The 26,272-nt window shown below is 38.4% G+C and overlaps 1 protein-coding gene across 1 annotated transcript in view; it reads left to right on the top strand.

Moving 5' to 3' along the window:
• The window catches only part of HDAC9 (histone deacetylase 9), an 846,941-nt gene that overhangs the window by 637,579 nt on the left and 183,090 nt on the right, over nucleotides 1-26,272 (top strand). Inside the window, exon 18 of the mRNA XM_014544651.1 lies at nucleotides 19,102-19,209. Coding sequence (XP_014400137.1) covers nucleotides 19,102-19,209 — 108 coding nt within the window. The remainder of the gene's footprint in view (nucleotides 1-19,101; nucleotides 19,210-26,272) is intronic.

The following is a 26,272-nucleotide window of genomic DNA, read 5'->3' as shown; positions in this document are numbered from 1 at the left end:
GAGGAGAGAAGGGCAGGAAAAATAAGATAAAGACTTATTGTCAATGGTTTACCAAAGTGCAGGAATGAGATAAGGAATAAGACGAATTGCTCAGAGCCTTTTCATTGGGCTGATTTGGATAAATGCTATGCTGTGAGGGCACAAAGGATGAGACTTCCAGAACAGAAGAGAGGTGTGAGGGTTACTCAAGCAGGCATAAGCAAAACTGTTAAGAAACAACTAGGCATGAATGTGTTTGTGTATTGCAAAGGGCAGTTATAAGTGAGGGTCAGGGGAGTCATCCAAGTAGTAACTGTTTAGGTTATAACAACACACCATATTTTTGACATTTGCACCAAGCAGTTGCCAATTAATATGACTTATTTTTTCTGCATAAAAACCTAAATCAAAACCTATGCTTATGCCAAAATTGGGATGTTCCTAAAGTTTTGATAATGACTCAGAGACCCCTGCCTTTTATCCTAAGTGCGTGCATCTTGTGTTATTCCGCCCAGTTATCTTGAGCACGCACAGTGCCTTTTGTTGCATCCACAGAGAGAGGAGGGGGTCACATCTGTTTCTCACGTGCCGTAATCAGGATAATGTTGATTTCCTTCGTATTAATGTGCAGCTCGGCCCTGACTTGCAATCAGTACTTCATTTCCTCCACTGCTGTTATCAAAGATCCATCACAGTCCTCTTCCCTCCAGCACAATAAAAGGATCCACCCTGATTTGGAATCTCTCTTTTCCTCATCTCCCCTTCCTAATTGTATTTGGGTTTTCATTAGTTTTCAAACATGATGCAAATGACACCAGCAGGAACAACCCCGGGCACCTGGGAAAAGGAAAACAGATAAGCCACCTTAATGAAAGTGTTTGAAAAGATTTTTATTTGTGCTGTGGATTCCGCAAAAAGATCATGTTGCGCCAGAGTGGGAAACTGGAGTACAAAATACTATGCAAGCCAGGGAATTCCTGCTAAGTGACAAAGGAAGTTTCCAGTATTGCATAGCGTATGCTCCCACAGAGATAAACATATGCACATTACTCTGTGTTTACTAGAAGATGTAAAATTTCATAGAGTCTTTAAGTGTCTGATGCCCATTGCAGAAGAGAGGAAAATTAGAAAGGAAAACCTTCACATCCTCTTTAATTCACGTAGCTGTAGCGTCCCATCGGCGATGAAATTCCTTTAGTTGCTTTGACAGTATGGCTGAGGACAACAGGATGCATTTTGAAATTTTATCTTCATTTTCTTTTTAAAGTAAACCTCAGTATAGCAAAGGTATTAAAATTCTTCTCTTGCCAAAATGAAATCATCGTCAAAGCTTTACCCATGTGTTTTTTACATTCTTGGTGGCACACAATGTCTATGGAAAATTGTATGTGCAACTATATCAACCAAATGATTCAGTAGCAGGGAAGAAAACATATATCCTTTTTAAAATAATTTTTGCTCTATCATTTTCCTGTTCTATAATAATGTTCTCCATTTGCCTATGTGTCTTGATGAAAAGCATCGAGACAAGAAGAAATTGCTCCTTAGATTCTGTAGTTGCTGACGGTAAATGGATTGGAGAAAGTTAAGCTTCTGCCTAACTCAGGAAACCTATGGTTCTATGAAACAAAAACTCTGAAAAATTAAAACATACTTGAATACATTTGAATATACAGTCATCTACTGATTGCCAATTCTGTCTGTCAAGAAAACATAAAGCCTTAGGTCAAACAGAAGTTTAGAGTTCACACAGGAAATGGGGCTACCTAGAGAAGGAATCTTGCTACAGCTTCTCTGTTGTGCAGCCTGAAATACAGCTACGTCCAGCCCCAATCAGCCTTTCATTCTGATGGAAAAAACTGCACTTGCATTTTCCCTTTGTCATATTTCTACCCAGGATAGTTCCAGGTCTAGATAGTCATCCTGTAACAAACTAGTAGTAGCATATCATTATCGGATGTGCTATCATGAAGTATTTTGACAGTAAGTTGAGTGAGGTATGATGGCTGAATTTTCAAATAATAATTTTTCTTTCAAAATCCAAAACAAAAATACACTGGTTTTCAGAGTGCTTGAAACGGCAGGTAGTTCATGGCCCACTTCCTAGGAGGTAATCATTCCCAACCCCCAAGCGGACCCCATAGCTCCTGCCTTGTGGGCCAGCATCTTCTTGTTATTGTGCAGGCTTCATTTTAAATATAAAATAAGTAAAGTCAAGGACTTTACATTCTAAGCAATGGCTCACTTATCTTAGAAACAAAGCATATATTGAATCATTGTTTATATGAGTACTAATGAGACTATTAAAGACTAATACATTTAGAATGATATACATCCAACTCGTTTGGTTAGTTTATCCTGTTACATTATCAATAATATGATTTGCATGGTTTCTAATATTTCTGTGGACACATATCTACATATTCTTTATATGGATCTGTAAAGACTTCTCAAAATGATCCTATACCAGTTTGATATGTAATCATTTAAGGAACTAAAAATACAAGGCCTGCAAGTAGTGAAATTTGCTTTCAAAGAGACCATTTTTTACTTAACCTGTTGCCTCCCCTTTAAGCATTTCAACATCCATCCATCCATCCATCCATCCATCCATCCACTTATTAAGTAAACATGACCGAGAGACTCCTATGTGCCAAGTATGGAACAATCTTTAGCCTCATGTTTTTCTCTTACATTTTGATGTTTGTTTTTTTCCTTTTTGACTCCCACTTATATCTCATTATTTTTATCACTTTTTGTCTATATTAATACTCTTTTATTTATCAATTTTAGTGAGAAAGACTTGGGAGTTAATAGAGATATGCATCCAAGGTAATCAGAATATCTGGATTCTTAGTCAAAAAAGATTGAGAGTCATTTTCCTACTGAAATATTCCTAAAGATAGCTTGTCTCAGCTTTCCTCAGCAAAGGCCTCAAGTCTGTATTCTGAAAGCTAGCAAGTGCAGGTGACAGCATCTGACACTATCCCATTAATATCAAGTCATAAAGAAGTCAAATGCCAAATACTAATTGGCACTAGTCTCTGTGCCTTTGGATTTAATATACGCATAGCTTCTGGTGGCTACCACAGTTTAGGGCAGGATTCATTGATTTTCTTATTTATCTATTCATTTGCTTACAAAATAAATATTTATGGAGTACTTATTATATGCCAGGAACTGCAGGTACATCACTGAACAAAATTTTATCCTGATGGTTGAACTTATATTCTGGTGGGGGAGACAGATAAGCAAATACACATTCGTGTAAATATGTGTGTGTAATGATGAATGTTATAGAGAAAAGAAAGCAAAGAAGTGGGTGTGGCATGGAACTGGTGGTTGCTGGGATATGTTGCCTTTTGAAGATTGGAATTGATGGGGGAGGGATAGTCTGGGAGTCTTGGCTTCTTGTGGTGACTAACTTAAAGAAGGACAAAGGGAATAATGAGATCTGTACCCAGGGCCCAAGGCAGGATGATGGGAAAGCAGTTAAGCTTGTCAAGACTGCTCAGAGTTCTTAGTCCTCATCTTCACATCTGCCCAAGAAGATGTGAACAGCCAGGGGTAAAGTTGTCCCATCCAGAACACACAGAGCTCTTGGCCTCCTTTTGGGCTGCTGGATTGAGTTGTGGTGATGTGGGGCAGACACGTTGGATTTGCAGGCACAGCCTGCAATCCTGAGGTCTCCCTTAAGATCTGACCTTGGAGGTCTGGAGGAGCTTGAGGCTAGGGGCACAGTTCAAAAGGACTCAGAGATCTGGGCCTCAGCGGCAGATCCTGGGCTGTGAGACATCTGGGTGGCTCCACATCTTAGCAGCATTACGTGCTTGGGGGTTCCCAGTCCCCAGGGACGTTATTCAGACATAGTTTCCTGTATAAATTGTGCAGCTGCAAATTAGATACAGTATTCTAACACCTGCCCGTATTCAAGTATAATGAAAATGCCCTGACATTTGCATGACATTTCCCAGTGCCTTTTCATGTTCATTTTAGTGGCTTTTTGAGTAACACTGTTATGTTGTGGCCTCAGTTGTCTCTGGCTGGTCCCTGCTAATTTATATCCGAGTTAGAAGACTCGGGGTAACTGATTTGTTGATCCCCTTAGATTAATGCACAAACCAAAGGGTGGTGACTTCTCAACTTCTTCAGGATCAGTTCTACATAATGCAAGGAACTCAAACTTTGGAATCTGAATTCCAGGGACGTTTCTTACTAATAACTATCAGTTTCCGATCCTTAGTATCTTCAATATTAAATGAAACAAACCAATAAAAAATGTCGACTAAGTTACTTAGGACTGTTCTCTAACCATATAAGTAACATAATAACTCTTAAGTTTGACCCTAATGGGGTTCAGATGATTGACTTTAATGGATTATCTCTTAGGTAGAGGGACAGGTGAGATACCTTGGTTTAGCCAGGGGCCTAGAGAACTCTTTACTCTATTGGTTCTCATATAAAACTGGTCTGGTTCACATCCTCACATCAGAAACTATTTTCTACATACGGCTTCTAGTAAATATATATAAAATATATATAAGCTGCCTTATATATTTTAATCCTTATAGCAATTCCAGGAGTCTTATTGTGAAAGTTGTAACTGAGGCTTCCCTTTCTACAGTAAAGGAAACAGACTCAGAGAGGGGAGTGAGTTGTTCAAGTCACACAGTTAGTAGGTGGTGAAGTCGAAATCTGATTCCCAAGCTCTTCACCACAATGCTATGCACACACACTCTCCATAATTTCAACCGCATCTGATTGTCAACACTCCTTTCCCAAATGAGAATAGCCCTAGCCATAAGACAGCACAATTGTTTATTTTGCCAAAAGCATTCTGTTCTTTATTGAAATTCCTGTAAAGTATGAAATCCATGTACTCAGACATGATTAATCTGGGGTAAAATATTATGTAGCCATACACAGCATTTCCTCCCTACCTAGAACACTGAAAAATCTCTGCCTTTGCACCAAACCACTGTGAGATGAGTTAGCGAGGACTCATTTCACACACCAACTGAGTCAGAGTTAATTGTATTAAGCTGCTTGTGATAGGAATGGGGTTCTAACATGCACTGTTTAGAGAATAAAAAGGTCAGCATATTATGAAATACCATTTATGCAATATGTACATCAGATTAAATGAAGAAACAGTAGGGAAAATGTATTATTTGGCTTTATCTCTGACTCAATCTTGGAAAGACTGAGCAGCAGGTCACCGAAGCTGTGAATAACAGTGGTGACTCCCAAATTCCTCGACTGACCACATAACCCACAGGAATCCATATATTATTTGGCAAATCCTGTAGTTCACCAGTATCTTAAGTAAGGATCCTTCAAGTCTCGAAGTGTAACACTTGGCCACAACAAACATGTTCCTCTATTCTTGTCACTGGTACATAAATAGTAAAGAATATGTTTTTGGAGATGGAGAAATTGCACATGCAAGGTCAGTAGAGCTTCCAGAAAGCAGTCGATCACACTGTGAGGCGGTCTGTAGAACATCAGCACACACGACATGCCCCTCGCCTCCTCCAGCTGCTGCACTGATAGTTAACGCCTTCTTTCCATATGGAATTTCGGTCACAGTATTCATTCATCATATCCATGGTTTGGCCTGGAATCTGGAGGTCCTCCCCGTAGCTGCTCTTTCTTTTTCATCTCACCATGACTAAAGCAGCTAAGGTGTGGGCATTATAATCTACAGGGATCCCAAGGGAATGTGCTGTCATTTACGTGTTCCTTCCAGGGCTGAACAAAAGAGCGAAAGCATGTGTGTTCACCCACCCATTGTCATCATAAATCCATCCCAGCTCCTTTTCAAAGGTCTCAGGCTTTTAGCAGAACATCTAACATGAAATGAATATATGCATCCAAGGAGCCGGCATGTTGGATCACGTGGGCAAAGGGAGGAACGCCCATTGTCACAGGCTGCAGAGCCATCTGAAGAAGAATACACTAAAGAATACCATAGGGCCTCAGCTCAGAAAGATGACTTTCATTAGTATTCTACAGGAGAGAAAAAGCGATGGTCATCGGACACTTCCTCACGCTGACAGGTGGCCCTAATTAGGTCTGGTTTTGCAGAAAATAAATAGGCTGCTGTCTCAGGGATATGATTTAAAAGCTCTTCAAAGCTCTGAAACCCTGCAGTCTCATCTGGCGTACCTGCCCAACTGATGTTCCGCCACTAGCATCAGGGCGCCTTAGGGAGACTTGTACCAGGGGAGGGGGCGCTGTTTTCAGAAGCCACCGTGATGAAGCCCATGGGCAAAGAACCTTGATTTAGAAATTAGAACATTTGGATTCAGACCCCCACACTGTCATTGCTTCCATTGCTTCCGAAGACTTTCTCCAACTCTGCAACACTGAAGTGTAGATTCTGATTCAACAGAACTGGCAGGGCCTGAAATTCTGCATTTCTCACAAACACCCATGTGATATCAGTGCTGCTTACCCATGGACCACACTTTGAGTGGCAGGATCCTATATGATCAGGAATGGGCAAAGCATTTGATATTTCTGGGCCTTGGTTTCTTTACTTCTGTAAAATAGAGGTGATTAATGAAATGTGCTTATCATCCTCTTTGGGGATCAACTATGGCATACTTGGGGATTTGGTTGACTAAGACTTAGAATGCAATCCATCTCCATTGTGCAAATAGTTATAGGATAGGAAAGTTTCTATAAGGGGCAGGGGTGAACTATGACAACAAAGTTCCAGGGAGGAAGGGACATTCCAGATGTTTCTGAATACCAAGCCAGGGAAGGGAGGCACCTAATGCTGGCAAATGAGAGCTGCAAGTCCCGGTGTAACACCAACTAAATTATACATGTATTGCAGGACCTGAGTGGGGTAGAGTTTTTTATATCACATTTCATATTTTTAGCCACATTAAAACCCTGCCAAGAAATTGAGGGCGAGCAAATGTAGGTTTACAGTTGTGAGTAAAATTCTTTTGAGTTAATAAAGCTGTTGTAATAATCATAACCTGCATGTCTTTTACAAACAACTATAAACCTACTTTTGTGCACCCCCGTATATCACTATAGAATGAATTTTTCTCATTAATTAATTAATTTCCTGGACAAAAATTCATTATAAGCATCTATTATATGTCAGACCCTGCACCCATGGCCCTTAACACCAGCTCTGATGGTATATCATTAAAAAGAGATCTATAGCCCTAACCGGTTTGGCTCAGTAGATAGAGCGTCGGCCCGCAGACTGAAAGGTCCCAGGTTTGATTCCGTTCAAGGGCATGTACCTTGGTTGCAGACACATCCCCAGTAGGAGGTGTGCAGGAGGCAGCTGACTGATGTTTCTCTCTCATCGATGTTTCTAACTCTCTATCCCTCACCCTTCCTCTCTGTAAAAAAATCAATAAAATATATTTTTTTAAAAAGAAAGATCTATAAATCAAACAATTTAGAAAAACTTTAAAATTTATATCTTAGAAATTATGTTTTAGAAATTAAATCAAGCTAAAATGATTTTAGTGACTTAAAAGATATTAGATAATGTCTAAGTTACCAAATCAAGATGCTGTATGAAGAAATATCTAGTCCACAATAGATGATTCATTTAAAAAATACAGTTTACCCAATGCAATGCAGAATTTGAAAAGATATTCAATTTCTCTCACAGTGAAACTTTCATACAACACTAGAGGCCTGGTGCACAAAATTTGTGCACTCAGGGTGGGGGGGGGGTCCCTCAGCCCGCCCTGCAGTCCTGCACCCTCTTGCAGTCCGGGAGCCCTCTGGGGATGTCCCCGCAGGGAGCAGGCCTAAGCTGTCAGTCAGACATTTAGTGCTGCCATGGAGGCGAGAGAGGCTCTTGCCACTGCCGCTGCACTCACCAGCCATGAGCCAGACATCTGGCACACTGACCACCAGGGGCAGCACATGCATTGAACGTCGGCCCCCTGGTGGTCAGTGCACATCATAGCGACCGGTTGTTCCATTGTTTGGTCGATTTGCATATTAGCCTTTTATTATATAGGATGGTTAAAAGGGCACAGAATCAGTACTATGATGAAAAACCTTTGTCTTTGTTGAGTCTGGTGTCTGTAGGGAGATTTTTAGGGGTATCTGATTATTATTCAAGCTTCACCGAGTTAGTCAGAAATTCCCTGTGGCCCTAGCAGCAGCATGAAGCAAGAGCTTACTAACAATGCTTACTACTGGCTGAGGAGTTTTCCTAATTTTCAGGGTGAAATAGTCAAAACATCCTAGGAAGAATGGTGTACCACTTAGCCATGCCCACTTCGTGCATGTGAAACCTGTTCTGTTAATGGGCACAATAATACTATCTTTAACTCTGGAATATTTCGGAAAGGAATCAACAAGCTGCGCTTATGTTATACAAAGGAGACTGTGCCCAAATTCCTTTTCTTTTAAGTCATTCTGTTTCCCTGTTAAATACTTTCACATCCACTTTCAGTACAGGTAGCTTAATTTCTATCATGTGCAGCTTTTCCGAGCATTAGCTTTGTTTCAGGTGCCAATGATTGAGCTACACTGGATGTGCTTGGAAAAGGTCCACATTCATTCAGGAAACTCTAGTTGAACTAGATCCATATGTAGCTTTAAAAAATGTAGTGTTCTGATTGGCGGTAGTTTCTGGCTTCCAGCATGATCACATATGATTTTGCTTTTGATGTGCTGTGGAATAGAAAGTAATGTTGGAACCAAAACTCTGGGATCATTTTTTTTCATACTTACCATTTACTGAGAACTTCCTACTTTCACCTTTGTGTTGTATTATGTTAAGCACTTTACATGCATTAACTAATTTAATGCTAATAATAATCCTGTGAGGAAGGTAGTATGATCTCCATTTTTCTTTTTTGTTATGTATTTTTATTGATTTCAGAGAGGAAGGGAGAGGGAGAGAGAAATAGAAACATCAGTGATGAGAGAGAGTCATTGATTAGCTGCCTCCTGGATGCCCCCTACTGGGAATTGAGCCTGCAATGTGAACATGTACCCTTGACTGGGAATCAAACTGTGACCTCCTGGTTCATAGATCCAAGCTTAACCACTGAGCCACGCTGGCCAGGCTCCATTTTGGAGTTATTAATGAACATGGCCAAGTGTGAACAGCTTGTAAGTGGAAGTGGTGGTTTTCAAGGTCTCTAACTCTAAACTCAACAAATATAAATATGGTGTTATTGAACTTAACATTGATGATACCCTTGCCAAAGCTACCACCCCCAAAAATGGGATAAGGTAAAGGAAAGTTTGTCCAAAGATTACTTCCTTGGGAATTCTATTATAAAGCTTATCAGAAAGCCTGTCAGTTTCTCCAAATCCTGGAGCCTCTAGGTATAAAGTATTGGTGTAATACTTAGATAATTATTGGTAGTCATTTTATCTTGGTACAACTTATCTTGATAAGTCTGAATATTAATAACACTCTTAACACATCCTATTTTTACCTCTAGTTTCACCTTTTCTTTCTTCCCCTCTTACCCAAATAGAGCTCTTTCTTTGTACAATTTGGAAGAAAAAGGGCTTTCTCTATGAACTTAACCCTTCTCAAATAATGGTATGTGAAGCACAAGATTTTGTTTGTTTATGTTTTATTTCCTACTTATTATAAAGCAAAACTTTCATAAAATGCATTAAAATGAATTACTAAAAGTGATTTACAAAATGAAAAACTCAATTATTTTTATTAGATTCAACAGATATAAAATTATTCTAAACAGATTGCTATAAAAGCTTCTAAGTGCTTGCTTGTTATAGACTGGGAATACTCTGAGAACCACAATGGTTCCTTGGACCACACTTTGAATAGAAATATTGTAGGCCAGTGGATATTGAATTTAAATTCAAAGATATAATATTTGAATTTAAATCTGTCATCTTGTTAGCTTTCTATTTTGTCTCATCTGGGTTTGTTGTTGTTGCTGTTGCTGTTGTTGCTGTTACTGTTGTTGCTGTTACTGTTGTTGCTGTTACTGTTGTTGCTGTTGTTGGTTGGTTAGTTGGTTGGTTGGTTGGTTGGTTAGTTGATTGCTTCCCCCTTCAATATCTTTTTCTGCCTTTTGGATTGAATATTTTTAAAAATTATTTCATTTTAATTCCACTATTGAATTATTTGTTGCACCTCTTTATTTTTTCAGTAGTTTCCTTAGCATTTACACTTATTAACACTTACCACTGTCTACTTTCCAGTAGTTACTCTACTGTATAAATAAGAATCCTACAGCAGTTTATGTGCTTTTGTTGTCCTACATTTGACTGTTTGTTACATGTGCCATAAGCCCCACACATTTTTATTTTTATTTTTGGTTTTAGGTAGTCAATTACCTCTTTTTAAGGGAATGTAAATAAGAAAACGTCTCACATGTGCCTGCATTATTATCATTTTTAGCACTCTTCACTTCTTTGTATCAATCCATGTTTCCATCTGGTATTATACTGCTTTTTTTCCCTGGTATTTTAATGATTTATTTTACCAGTTTTTGTAACTCAGGTCTGATGGCAAAACAATGGCATTGCTTTTATTTTCTGAAAACCCTATTTTTATCTCTTAAAGTTATTTTAAAAATATTTTTGACTTACATATAATTCTGAGTTGCATTTTTTTCCCTTTGAAAATGTCATTGCATTGTCTTTGAGCTTGAACTTTTTCTATTAAGAAATCTGCTATCTTCCTTTTTTCGGTTTTATGTAATGTGTCTCTTTTCTCTGACTGTTTTCAAGATTTTTTTTTTGCTGAGTTTTCAGCAGTTTGGTTTTCTCGTATGTTTATAATTGATTTTTTGGTATGTGTTTTTTCTATTTATGCTTTGGATATTTTAGATCTGTGGTTTCATTATTTTTAAGAACTTCTCAGTCATCTCTTAAATATTTCTTTTGCCTCATTTTTCTCTCTTTCCTCCTTTCAAGAATCCAGTTAAAATGCTTGACAGTTTAGGTTTCTTTAGCTCCCAAATGATACCCCCACATTAATATTTTTTTCAGCCTTTTTCTTATTATGAGGGTGAGTACATCATTGGTTGCATTTTTCTATACCCTAAATAATAGAGAAAATTTAGACCAATTATTCTTAAGTTGTGTTTACTAAGTGAAAGGCCATGAGGTTGTTAATTATAAGGAAGCCCATGAATTCATTTGCACACCCTAAATGGACTTAACAAACATTATGTGCCCAAAATATGAAGCTACATTTTCTTTTTTTTGAAGCTACATTTTCAAATTTTGCTGCAATTAATATGGTTCAAATGAATTTAAAATGATTGCTGAATTATTTATAATTTTCGCCACTATATATTTTCTCAAATGACAATGCAATACAACTCTGTACTGCTGTGAATATTTTTAGCATTTACTTGAAATGTTAACCTGAGCATCCTTGCTCCAGTTGTATCTGCAGGCAGAAGCCAGAATCCTTCATAAACTGACCCCGTGTAATGACACACTCCAAGTGCCCCACCCGAAGACATCTCCTTGAGTTAGGCTGTGATCATTGTGTACAAGGCACCAATCCAGCTAGTTCCTGTGAGACACTGTTTTCCCTTTCCTGCTTTAGAATTTTTTAACTTTGTGTAAAAATAAGTCTCTCTGGACAGCAGAAGTTATGTATTGGCAGCCCAGCATCCATATTGAAGAAACAGGTGTTTTTCTTGTGTGTGTGTGGGGTGTGTGTGTGTGTGTGTGTGTGTGTGTGTTTAAATATATTTTTATTGGTTTTAGAGAGGAAGGAAGAGGGAGAGAGAGATAGAAACATCAGTGATGAGAGAGAATCATTGACTGGCTGCCTCCTGCACACCCCGCACTGGAGATCGAGCCCACAATCCAGGCATGTGCCCTGACAACTGTGACCTCCTGGTTCATAGGTTGACGCTCAACCACTGAGCCATGCTGGCCAGGCTTGTGTGTGTTTTTTTTAAGCCTGGCTGACAACTTTTTAAAAGTGTATTCTCAGTATTTATAATTAAAGAATTGCACCTAGGGTCCCATCTCATTTTCCTGACTTTACATTATATCGACATTACTGATCTGGCACCAGAATTATTTGAACTTGTGGCTACTGCTGTAGCCCTAATCTGTACCACTTCCATATATGGGTCTCTCTAGGCTTTTTTTTTGTACTTTGTCCCTGTTCATGGACTCCTTTTGTCTACATTGGTCTTGTTACTGTTGTTTTTTAAACCATAAATTACATGACAATGTATATTATCCAGTGTCAGATCTATCTTTGGACAGTTACCTTACTTTGAACTTGGATTATTTTGTGTAGTGTATGTTACACTTGCATTTTGCTCTCCATTTTTAAAAAAATGTATTTTATTGATTTTTTACAGAGAGGAAGGGAGAGGGAGAGGGATACAGAGTTAGAAACATCGATGAGAGAGAAACATCGATCAGCTGCCTCTTGTACGCCCCCTACTGGGCTGTGCCTGCAACCCAGGTACATGCCCTTGACCGGAATCGAACCTGGGACCCTTCAGTCCGCAGGCCGACGCTCTATCCGCTGAGCCAAACCGATCAGGGCTGCTCTCCATTTTTATGTGGCCATTCTCAGAATAAAGTACAACCACCACCAAAATAATCAGCCCTGGCGGGTGTGGCTGAGTTGGTTGGGGCATTGTCTTATACACCAAAAAGAGGCAGGTTTGATTCCCAGTCAGGGTACACACACCAGGTTGTGGGTTTGATCCCTGGTTGGGGCATGTATGAGAGACAACCCATCAATATTTCTCACACTAGTGTCTCTCTCTCCTGAAACAAAACACACACAAAGACCATTCCATGAATATCCCAAAGGTTATTTGGAATAAGAGGTGGGGGTGCAGGTGATGGGGCACTCAGCATCTTTCATTTCTTGCTAAATCCAGATTATGAATTTTTGATCATTTAAATTCATGCACCTAATTCTGGGTGAAATAAATAAGCTGTGAAAACTGTAGGCTTTGATATATTGTACCCAGCTTTCAAATGCTCAGAATCTGTTTCAAAGGAAGTGGAAGGGTGAGGATACTCAGAAGTGGCGCTTGTACATTTCCACCCAACCAAGTGATTCCTGGCTGCTCGAAGGCACCAGGCCCTCCATGTGCTCCCAGCCTCCTGTGTGTAGTGACAGACCCAGCCTTCTCAGGAACCACTTTCTCAAGGACCAGCTTTCAATAGGTAGAAATTGTCTGTTTCTTTTTTTTCTTTTTTCCTTCTTGGTATGGATGCCAATAATCATATGATGTCCTTGATCTTTTATTTTGCCACTGATATTATATAACTATTTCCTTTTTGAGGCCATTAAAAGAAATTGCAGTCCCCTTTCTTTGATGTATTAAGGAAAGATAAGTGGAGATTGGAGCAAAAGAATGAGAAGAACTGTGAAAGGTTTTTCCTGGCTCTGTCACTAACATTTGTGAAACTGAAGAAATGGAAAAGGGCAGAACAATTCTTAACATAAGTTTATATTAGTGTTGATTCTATTCAGTAGACATAATCATTTGGGTAAATTCTGGATAAAAAAACACACACACACAATACTGACAAAAATAATTCTTGGTTGCCTTCCAAATAAAAAGCAAGAGAGAGAGCACAGCTTTAAAAAGTTCACAATGAAAATATAAAGCATTTTCCTCCCTGTTCCTTCTGTCTCCTTTCCTCCACCCTCTCTGGACTCGCTTTCTGCTTTCCCTCTTTTCTTCCCATTCCTTCTTTCTATTTTCTTTTTAGCGTTGCCATATTCCATAAAGGATTGTAAGCAGCTTTCAAAACAAATAAATATGAATTCTGTGTGTGTGTGTGTGTGTGTGTATGTGTGTGTGTTTATAGAGTAGGTGTGGTAATCATTCAGAAATGAAAATACAAGGAGTCAGGAATGAAATTAGTTACTTACAGTGTGTGCTATAGTAGCGACTATGTTTATGAGAGAAAGGCCACAGATTTGGCTTTGCAGGTTCGAGCAGCCAATGTGGAGGAGGCAGCACTGTTATTTAGATGGTCCTCACTTTCCCAGGCTTGGCATTATTGATATTTTGAGTCAGATACTTTTTTTTCACACTGGCCTGTTGCATTATGAGATGTTTAGTGGAATTCCTGGCTTCTACCCAACAGAAGCCAGAAACACATCTGCCCCTCAGTTCTGACAACCAAAAATGTCTCCAGAAATTGTCAAGTAGCCCCTGGGGGACAAAAGCACCCCACCCCCATTGAGAGCCTCTGCATTAGAAAAATGGCAAACACATTACAACACTTGGGAAAAGCCCAGCCTGTCCAGATAAAACTTGTGGCATTTGAATTTGTTGAATATATTCTAAAATTTTACACGGTGAAATTCAACACTTTTAATATAAAACATTCATATAGGTCTTAGCTAATTCATTTCATTAGGGAAATCTTTGATTCTACAAATATGGTTAGGATGTGTTTTAAAATCATTGTATTATTTACTTAGTTATTAGATTATGATTATACTAGCATAAAAATCAATATGAGTTAATGCTTATACTCTTTTTTTCTGGGTTCTCATTCCAACTCCACTAATTACTAGCTGAATAACCTCTCTGATTTTCAAAGACACAACTGCTTAATAGTAGCATGTATGTCAGTGGTTGTTGTATGAATTATGTGTGTTAATATAGACAAAGAGCTTTGCACAGTGCCTGGATCTTAATAAGTACTCTGTAATCATGAGATGATAACTAAAATAATTGTCATTATTATTTGTTATTAATAATAAAGACCATAACTTTGTAGAGTAGAGTAATATCTATATATATAAAAGGCTAATATGCACACTTACATGTGCGTACACACACACACACACACACACACACACACACACACACACTCATCAGGCAAAAGAATGAACCAGCAGACCAAAGAGAAGTAAATGTGGTGCATAGAAAAAACAAAGATAAAAGCACATAGATTTTTCCCCCAAATTATAGTAGATCTGGCTTTAAGAATTTGTCTTGCATGTCTTAACAATTGTAACAAGGTTTAGTAACCAGCTAGTGTAGTTAGCAGGATTGCTTTCTGCTCCACTATGATTTCTTTCCCCTTTCTTGGCCTAAAGTATTGCAATTTACATTATTTTCCATATCCAGAGCCAACTCTGTGGCACTCCCTTAATACCTCTACTTTCAACTTCCAAATGCTGGAGCACCTGTCTTCTTATAGTTCTAAGTCCTTCTGGTCTCTCCTTCCACCATTTTTGTACTGCTGTCTCAGATTCTTAATCCTGTTTTCTTGTGTTCATTTGAGTGGAGTCTTTCTTGCTCTTTCCTTTTTCTTTACAACCTGTTAATATCCCATTCCATGCCAGGAACCACTATCAGTCAATGGAGGCAACCATCCTCTCTCACCTAGTTTGTTTGTTTGTTTTTCCTGCTGACAGCAAATCTTGGCAACAGTTGGAATTAGAATTCTCATATGATTTTCTTCTTGACACTGTCACTAATATAGGGAAAGGTTTTTGGCAATCTCTATAGCAATAGAGGGACATAAGGGGAGGAGAAATACATTTCACCATTGAATATAGCAGAAAGTAGATTTGAGAATATCTTCTAGCAACAGGGATTATTCTAGAACCTTTTTTTAAAAAACCTTTTGGGCTATTATTAAATTGTAGCATGGAAAATACACATGGTTAGCGTTTGGTAGCTAATGGCCCTGAAACACCATTTGGAACATAATTTCTTGGGAAAATATGCTTATAAATTGATTTATAAACAAGCTTTTGGGATATAAATTTGCTCTGGACTACATTGTGTTCCCCCCAAATTCACATGTTGAAGTCCTAAACCCAGACCTGCTTGCATTTGCTAGGACTTTCAGAAGATAATTAATGTTAATTAAGGTAATAAGGGTAGGGTCCTAATTTTATAGTATTGGTGGCCTAATAAGAAGAGGAAAAGAGAGCTGTCTCTCTTCACTTGCACTCACAGCAGAAAGGCCATGTGAGGACATGGTGAGGAGGCAACCATGTGCAAGCCAGAAAGAGAATTAAATCAGAATTTCAAAGAGAAGTTGAATTGGCTGGCAATCTGATGTTGGACTTTCTATCCTTCAGAACTGTGAGAAGTAGATTTCTGTTGTTTAAGCCACCCATTCAATGGTATTTTGTTATGGCAGCTTGAGCTAATACAAACCTGTTCATAAATTAATAATTGAATACAGTTACCATTATTGAATAGATTTCATTCACAGAACTTGATCATTATTACCATTTAGTTATAGGCTAAATACTCATAAAACATACATTGAAATGGTATTTAGATAAATGTTTTTATGTTTGAGCATCTATCTATATAAAAGCCTAAGTGACTGGAATGCCAGAATGACCAGAACGACCGGTCGCTATGACTAGCACTGACCACCAGGAGGCAAACGCTCAATGCAGGAGCTGCTCCCACAGCCAAACTTCCATGGCCAGCCAACCTCCCGCGGTCCCTCCCCCCATCCGGCAGGCCCTGGCCAGCAGCCAGCAGCCGGCAGGAAGGCCCCAGTCATGGGGAGGGGCCTTGGGAGGGAAGGCCCAGGCTGGCAGCCAGAAGGCCCAGATCGGCCCTGATCGCCAGCCAGGCCTAGGGACCCCAACCTGTGCATGAATTTTGTGCACCGGGCCTCTAGTATATAAATAAATGGATGATAAATCCTATAGATTCCTAAAGAGAAGCTGTTTAGGGATAAGCATAAACTTTGGATGTGGTCAAAACCTTAAGCATCCATTGAGCATCTATGTGCCCAACACTTTTTCAGTCAATAACTATATCCTTATTAGAAAAGTAAACTTCATACTCTAACCCTTAGCACCCATTACATTACAGATGTCCAACAAGTGTTAGCTGAATTTAAAAAAAATGAATATTTTTATTAGTAAAGGTTTATACACAAAAATTGATGGCAGAGAGTATTATCTCTACAGGGATACTTTCAAGAAGATAGAAAGATATGGACAGGAAAGTGGATGTCAGATAAACCTATGCGTGGCTATCTAATGTCCCTTATTATATGGTTAAACATACATTGTTCTCAGCTGTTGCAGTATTTTTCTAATCAAGTGTAGTGTTTATAATGTTTTGGAAGGAAATTTTTTACTGCTTAAAAAAAAAAGAAAATTTACAGTGTATTCCAATATCAAGTAAAAAGGGTGTAGGGATTATTTGTGGTTTTGAGTTACCCACTAAGTGTTTTTGGCTTATTGATTTGTTTTATGTTTGCTTGTCCTTACAAATAATTTGAAGTCAGATTGATGAGAACTTTTTATGACACCTATAGCTCTATAATAGTTGGAAATTGGTTAAAAACTGTGTGATGCCACATGTAAATGTTGGTTTTTACTTCAACTTAAGCATCTTCCGCAAGGCTAAATCCACATGAAGCTCAAATAATACTTATATAGACTCAGTAAAAAATGAAACTTTCAAATTGAGGGCAAATTATTAGGTTTCAATGTCCATTTGATGATTCCTCCACTTTTTAGCTGATAGCATTGACCACGAAGATGTTGACTAGGGCATGGGCTTAATGTTCTTAGAAAGCAAGGCTATTTCAGCAGTGTGGTAGATGACGGGGGCTGCTAGGGTCAGAGGTCTGTGTGAGGGTCGGTGGGCCTGCTGAGGCCCTCTCTAAGCCACAGTGTGCTCATTCAGTAAACACTTGCTAGGCATTACAGAATGGGTGTAATGGTAGCCGAAATAGTAGCAGCTGACATTTGCTTATCACTTACTTATTTAATCCTCACCTAAATCATATGCTGATGGTACTTTAAAAAGTTGCCATTTCACAGGTAAGGAAGCCAAGGCACAGAGACATTCATTAACTAATTGCCCAATGTCGTTCAGGTTTATGTCCGCCATGATTTCACCCAGACAGTTTAATTCCAGAAACCTCTGTCTTCGCCACTCTACTGTTGTTGAGAGGATCTGAATTTTCTATCTATGTATGTATTTATTGTTCTCATTTATTATTTATTTATTCATCATTCTTGACAGAATTGAGGTTGGTAAGTTTCTCATGAGAAAAGGCATGTGAAAAATGCCTAGAAAACTGCTTAGTGAATTGTGAATATGTGTTATTGTTATTTATTGTATTTGTTTATATCATTAAGTCTCTTTAATTCTTTATAAATATCTTCATTTTGTGTGGGATTTCCCTCTTTTGACCTGTTGGAGAAGTCTTAATATTTAAATAGTCACAAAAACTATATCGTATTACATAGTCTTCAAGTAATTTGTCCTAAAATTAGAGACTTCTGCCATTTGATACTATTATTTTTTATATTAGGAAATACTTTGTACATAAAAATGTAACATATATGATAATTATAAACTACAACTATTGTGTTTTTCTTGTCCTTGTTATGTATGTTCCCTTATGGCACATCATTTTATAGTAGTCAATCCAAAACATTGGTTCATGCTTTGTTTTGATAATGTTCTCTAGAATAGAAGCAACCATGTATTTTAATGGCCTCTCCAATTTTAATAAAACCATTTGCACTAAGACCAACTGCCAAACTATACTAAATGTTAGAAAATTGAACCTTACACTTCGGAAAACAGATTGCTCCTTGCATTTGTACACTGTGAATATGTTAAGTGTGAGGACCACACACCTTCTGTTAGTTGGAGAACCTACTGTGGTTACTACTTCCTACTCACTGATTGCTACTGCTACCTGCCTAATAATTGTCTTTGGCTCTTTGTAAACCAGGTATATGAATTTTCCCCCTCTGGCACTTGCAAATCCGATTTTTATGTATAGCTAAGTGCTCTTAGCTTTTACTCTATCTACGACGGGGGCCTGGTTTCTAGCAGGCCTGTAACGACGCCAGATCTAGCCTATGTAATGCTGTTTGTAATGAGAAATCTAAACAGGGAATGGCAGTGAGGCATGGCAGGAATGTGTTTCCATTGGAGAAGTCAGTGTAGAGAGAAAATATAAGCAAAGCTGTGTCCAGAAGGCCTTTTCAGCTGGCCAAGACGGAAGACTAATGTTATTGTACATAGGCTGTTACTGTGCCAGCCCTTCCTCACAAATTTGCTTTCTCTCTCTTTCCCCCTTTCCCCTCCCCCCTTCCTCTTTCATCTATTCCTTCTCCTTCTCCTTCTCCCTTGCTCCTTCTGTGGGCTCCGCGGACTGTTTGCTCAGGTGGACAGTGACACCATTTGGAATGAGCTGCACTCGTCCGGGGCTGCACGCATGGCTGTTGGCTGTGTCATCGAGCTGGCTTCCAAAGTGGCCTCAGGAGAGCTGAAGGTGAGGTCTGGGTTGCATTAAGTGTGGGAAATCCAGAGAAGAAGCTGAAACAGAGATGTTGTTGTTTGGGAATTGTGGGGAGTGTGGTGTGGTAGGAAAAGGAAAGGGGCAGAGGGAAGAGGGCAGGGAGATGGCCACTGAGGTGCGATAACAGCTAGTGTGTAGGTAGGGAGGAGCCGATCCAGCTCGAAGGGCCTTCCTCTCCTTAGGGAAATCTGCGGTCAGGGCACACTGGTGTGTTTTTAAGAGCATAGAAATGGTGAGTAACGCTATGGCCCAGGTTAAAAATACCCCGTCTATACATATCTGTTCTGCCCTCCTGGGATTTTCTTTTGAAGTGATTTAAAAAATATGATTACTGAGTACTGTGTATAAGCTCAGAATACCACCCAGAGAGAAGGGGGGGATGGTGGAGAAAGGTAAATACCAGACGGGAAGGATTGGGAGGAAGAAGGAAATTGTTGATTAGAAGGGTAATGATCCAGAGTATGTTTTTCCACAAAAGAACTTCAAAAATGAGCTACGCTTTATTGTTCTTTTCTTTTTTATGGTCTCTTCTTTTCTACATCATATGAAAAGAACAATGTCCAAACCCAACGATTCCCAGTCTAAACAATTTATAAGAACCAGAGACCTGACAGACGTTGACATTTTATTTGGTATTTTAACAGTGCTATTTAAAGGTATGCTGTGCATCTTGAATGCAGTTGCCCAGTAAACTTTGTTGGTTCTAACATGGCTCTTTAATGCACTGGTTTACACACTTCGTAATGAAATCTGGGTGCTGATGGACTTGATATTTTTAGCAATTGTGGAGTTTAAAGGAAACATATTGTGATCAGCAACATAGGTACTGTGAATTTTGTTAATCTAAAATAAAGTCTAATTAGGATTATTTTTTCCTTTTTTAAAAAATTGAATTTAATGGGGTGACATTGGTTAATAAAATTATATAGGTTTCAGGTGTTACAATTCTATAATACATCATGTGTATATTGTATTGTGTGTTTACCAAGGATTATTTTTCTCTATGTCTAATGAATTATTATTCTATTTCACCTGACTATTCCACTTGTGATTAAAAATTCAGGTTAGGAATGTATACTTGATAATGAATTATGTCTCTCAGAAGACTTTGCTCTAACTTTTAGGAAGTCAGAATCTACAGAAATGTAATTTTGATATGATAGGCTATATTAAAATATATATATGCCTCCTGGGCAGTTGGCATGATTAGCATCAGGCCATTAATGGAGTACATCCTTCTCAGTCTTTACCTTTGGTAATGAGCTATTGAAAAGAGGAAAGGAGCTTGGCCTGTGTTGCTCAGTGGTTGAACATTGACCTATGAACCAGGAGAACACAGTTTGATTTCTGGTTAGGGCACGTGCCCGAGGTTGCGGGCTTAGTCCCCTGTGGGGGCCGTGTAGGAGACAGCTGATCAATGATTCTCTCTCACCATTGATGTTTCTATCTCTCCCTCTCCCTTCCTCCTTGAAATAAATATCTATACTACTAAAAGGGTAATATGCTAATTAGATCAGATAGACCAGACATTTTCTGGCTGTCCTTCTGGATGTCCTCCGGGACAAAAGTCATGGTGGCTGCAAGGGCTGAGGAGGGCCAGCAGCCACGGCAGTGTAAGGGCCGAGGAGGGCCGGCAGCTGGGGTGGCTGGCAGTGACAGCAGCAGTGGGGTGATGGGGGTGGCACCTTCCCCTGATCGGCCCGGTCGCCTCCCGCAGAGGGAGGCCAGACCATGGCTTAGGCCCATGGGAGCGGGCCTAAGTTGTCAGTAGGACATGCCATGAGGGCTCCCGGACTGTCAGAGGGGACAGGCCGGCTGAGGGACCCCTCCCAGTGCACGAATTTTTGTGCACCGGGCCTCTAGTATATATAGAAAAGGACTCAGCCTTATGCAGAGGTTTTAGTCATCTCACAGTAGCACTTTAGCAATAAATCTGTCTGTTGGAGTATGTTACTTGTAGCACTGGAATAAATTGACTTTTTAAAAGAATAATGTTTGAAAGTCTTATTTTCAAAAGAATTCAAATGACAGAAAACAGCCAGGCCACAGTATTAGTTTTTAAATGACTGTGCTGGCCTCCATCTACTTCATAGCAAAGAAAAATGATTGTTAGCATTCACAATTTCTAATTGTTTTGATTTTGTGGAAATTTAATCAGTAATTCAGAAACATTCTTAAGTAGAAGGCCCACATATTCCACTTAAAATCATCATCATCATTATTGGCTCACAGAATACAGAGTTGCCAAATGTATGTATGAAGACTGCTGAACAAAAACCTAATTCTGCTTTTTAGGAGGTAGTCATTTAAAATAGTCAACTGCAAACAAAGTGTCAACAACATATAGTATGGACATGCTGACCACCAGCTGTACTAACATTGACTATTTATGTTAAGAACAAGGAGTCATACAAATGCTTCCCCCCACCGCCCCCACCGCCCCTTCATTGAGAAATCAGTAGCTATGCTTAAACAAGAAGAGAAAAGAATAGGAAAAAGGATCCAGCCTCAGAATGAAAAATCTTAGTCCAGGCTTCTCCACTTATATGCTGTGTCATTTGGGGCAAATCCCTTAACTTCTCTGGGCCCCAGTTCTTGTGCAGGATGAGCAGGGCGGAATAGTTACTGTGGAAGGCAGTGTGTGGTGCTGACATTCTGAGCTACTTGCAAGTGAAAAATGGATCTGATTCTCAGTTGTACTCACTATGAGCGTACCGAGTAGTAGATATCTGAAAACTAATTTCAGCTTACTTTGGTGAGTATTCCAGATTTTGCAGCTGGTTTATCTCTCTGATTGCTAAGCCCAAAGTAAAAGCCCAAAGCAGGCAGGATCATAACAAAGGCACCACTGCTGACAGGCCAAGAGACTGAACCCCTTAGCTGCTAATCATTTGGGGAGACCTATGGGAATGCCATTTGGGAATAGTAGCAGTTGCACGTGATTTGCGGCCATAGTGAAGACCTGAGGTATAGAGTATGTTTAGGAACCCCGGCTAACCAAGCATGTTACTCAGTGTCTGCCTGTGCCAAACTCCATATGACCTGCTGTGTAGTCAGTCACTCTTGGCTGTGTAGTCACTTCATTCAGATCTGGGAAGAAGATATGGAAGCTCATTTGAGGACATTGGTAAGTTATCTACTGATAAGAGATATAAAAAGAGAAAACATTGTTTCATTTTTCATTTTCTGAATCTACGTTCAGTTTTCACATGCTCTATCACCTTCTCCCAGAAAATCAGCAACTTAATGAAACAACATTGGTATTTGTGTATTTTGTGAGACTGTACTAATTTTCCTTTTCTGGTAGGGGAACGTTCAGCAGGCAACCAATCGATGCTTCTCTCTCTCTCAAATCAATAAAAAAACACATATCATAGGGTGAGGATTAAAAAAACAAAATAAACTACAGCTTATTATCTGAGCATGGGGTTGCTTTTTTTAAATGCTTAAATGGATATTTTAATGTCATGTTCCTAATATTACTGCTTTGTGTTTAGTACCTCCTATAGCAGCGGTTCTCAACCTGTGGGTCGCGACCCCTTTGGCGGTCGAATGACCCTTTCATAGGGTTGCCTAAGACCATCCTGCATATCAGATATTTACATTACATAACAGTAGCAACATTACAGTTATGAAGTAGCAACGAAAATAATTTTATGGTTGGGTCACAACATGAGGAACTGTATTTAAAGGGCCAGAAGGTTGAGAACCACTGTCCTATAGGCTCAGCAGTTTGCATGTAATTTGCTGAAGTATGGATCACCAATTGGTTACTAGCTCAGAGACATCAAGTTACTATTTTAGATTCTGAATACAATTTAGTAAGTGGCAAAGCCTGTACACTTTTTCCAGTCATCTGCTTTCTTTAAACTACTCTAGAAGTAATTTCTTACAGAAGTAGCACAATATGTAAGGGGAAAAAGGGGGAAAGCAACCTCTTTCAAATGGTGTAGATTTTCTCTTTTTTATTACTATTAAACATTTAATAGTAACAAAAAGATAAGAAGTTACATTAATAATTTACAAAGCATAATGATAAAATAAATACTTTTGAGTTCTTCATCCAAATTAAGAAATACTACTTGACTGACACTATTAAAGTTCTCAGTATTTATTCCACTCATTTTTGACCCATGAGTAATCATTAATCTATTATATTTTTAAAAATCATTCCTTTCCCTTTATTTAATAGTTTAACTATATGGTTTAAAGCCTTTATAAAACTGGAATATCACTTAATATTATTTCTGAGATTTCTTTCCCCCACTTAGAATCACATTATGATGATTTATCCATATGTATTTACATAGCTCTAATTCATCCATTTTTATTGCTCTAAGGTAGACCCTAGTACATCATAATTTGGTGATTCATTTTTCTGTGAACATTTTAGTTGTTTTCAGGTTTTAGCTCTTTTGAACAATACTGCTATGAAAATTCTTGAATATACCTGCTGTTTCACTATGGCATAACTATTGAATAAACTGACAAGCAAGCACCTTGGCTAGGAATATAACAAATACCAGTAAATAATGCAAAGTCATAGAATTCAAAAGTCATTTTGCTACAAGGACATCAGCTAGAATGGCAGTTTAAACCTCTGAAAATTCTTTTTTATAAAATCAATGGCAAAAGTGGCAAACATTTGTCACAATTTTTTAACTCTGGAAATTAATCAGTAGTTTGCAACAACTCAAGAGGCATGTATTCCAAAGAAAACTATCTGAATCTTCGTTTAAAAAACAAGCTTGGTGGTGGTTTAATTCACCCTATTCTCATTTTACCCTTTCCCATCCCATCATAGTCTTGACAAATAGCCTGTGTTCTCACGGGAACACCATTAACTTAGCAGTTTCCAGAGGGGGTGGGATGAGGTTGGAGCTGCTTCACAGCCTCACTTGCAGAGAATGGTCATTATGTGGCCCTCGTGGTGCTTCAGTGCAGACCCCACTTGCAAGGCTGCCTTTATTTCACCTGATTTGGAGTCCATGCGACATGGAAAACCCTTTCCCCAGAAGCATTTGTTGAAAAAAAATTAAAGGCAATTGATTAACTTCCTGGCTGCCTGAAGTGGTGAATAACAGTGGAAGAAAACAATTAGACTTACCAAAAGCTTCAAAGGAAAAACTTGGGAATGAGATATGCATAAGGGCTATGAAATGCCCCATCAGACTTCTAAGACTCTAGAAGGCCACAGGTATGACAAGGCTGTGTTCACACAGACTGGAGAAGGCCCTAAGCTCTCATCTTAAACTGACTTTGAGGCTCTGCTCAAATAGGATGTGAAGGCCAACGTGGACTTTTCGGCTAGACGGCCAAATATTGAAAGTGAGTCCAACATACACACAAACGGCCCCTTGGAAAAGGCTAGAGCCTGTATTGGTTGCAGGCATTTCAAGAAATCTCTGTCCAATCATTAACTGACCACCAAACTAACCAAACAAAGACTTCTCCGCGCCACACTCAGCATGCAATGCAGACTTCATAGAATTAGTTCAGAAAAAATAAACAAACAAAGCAACAACAAACCCTGGGGAGGGGTGAGATTCTGATTTCCAAATTGACAGGTTGTGTTGTTTAAAATGCCCAGAGTTCAGCATAAAATCATGAGACGTGCAAAGAAACATGAATCCACATGGAAAAAATATAAAGCACTAATAAAAGTAACTACATAAATAAATATAAATGATAGTATAATTGTATTTTTTGTTTGTAACTCTTTTTCTCTTCTTAGATTAAAATATAACTGAGTAAAACAATAACCATAAATCTCTGTTGATGGGTACACAGTGCATAAATGTAATTTTTAGGACAATAGCAGCACAAAGCATGGCATTAAGAATGGGGCTATATAATAGCAAAACAAAGGTTTTGGATTCTATTGAAAATTGATTCATGTCTGAACTAGATTGTTAAAAGTTAGGGTGTTAATTATAAATCCACTGAATAACTAAAAATATGTATTAAAAGAAATGACAAGGAAATTAAAAAATGATACACTGGGGAATACCTATTTAACTTAAAAGAAGGCAGTAATGGAAAAATCGAGGAACAACAAAAAAATTACACAGAAAAAAATTACCAAAGTCACTGTGCCAATTTCAAACCCCACTAGTGGCACATAAAAATTCCCAGTGCTATTCATTCTTGCCTATATTTATCATTTTTAGATTTTAAAATGTTCACCAATCTTGTGGGTGTAAAATGCCATCTTATAATGAACATCTGTTGTCAGATATAGGTCAATTAAATTTGTTATCTTCTACTTAAATCTTTTATTAATATGTAATAACTATCTCAAGTTAAGCTTTTTGTATAGCATCACCAGCCCATTTTTTTCCTAGTATTTGCCTAGTTAATTTACCATCCCTTTACTTGCATACTTTCTATTTATTATTTTATATATGTCTCTTATAAATAGCTCATGCCTGGATTTTGTTGTCTAAGTTGACTATATATTTAAACTGAGGAGTTCAATTCATTTCTGTTTATTATGATTGATAGTGTACACAATTGTATTTCTATCATTTTTTGTCTCATCCTACTCCTACTATTTGTGTATCTTTCCTTCACTCACCACTTGCTTTGTTTTCAATTGAATTTTTTTTTCTTCTATGTTACCTCTAGTTTTTTTTTAAAAAAAAATGCACACATCATTTCAATTATTTCAGTAATTACTTTTAAAAATTAATCTATTTAATAAATCATAAACTTAATCACTCTTTATTATCACTAACAATGTAAGATATTTAGAATGTTTTAAAGGCAGTTATCTGTCCTAACTGATAGGGCATTATGATTCAGTATTTAAAAAAATAAAATCACTGAGAAATTATTATATTGTTTTAAATCATCACTGTTTCTTTATACCTGTCCACATTTTCCTTATTTTTTTTCTTTATTGATTAAGGTATCACAAATGTGTCCTTATTCTCCTATTGCCCCCCCACCTACCCCCGCTCATGCCCTCACCCCCCTAGTGTCTGTGTCCATTGGTTATGCTTATATGCATGCAAACAAGTCCTTTGGTTGATCA

Source organism: Myotis brandtii, unplaced genomic scaffold, assembly GCF_000412655.1.
Source record: "Myotis brandtii unplaced genomic scaffold, ASM41265v1 scaffold374, whole genome shotgun sequence".
Classification (NCBI taxonomy): domain Eukaryota; kingdom Metazoa; phylum Chordata; class Mammalia; order Chiroptera; family Vespertilionidae; genus Myotis; species Myotis brandtii.
The sequence above is the reverse complement of the archived record's forward strand: the minus strand, read 5'-3'. Positions and strand labels throughout refer to the sequence as shown.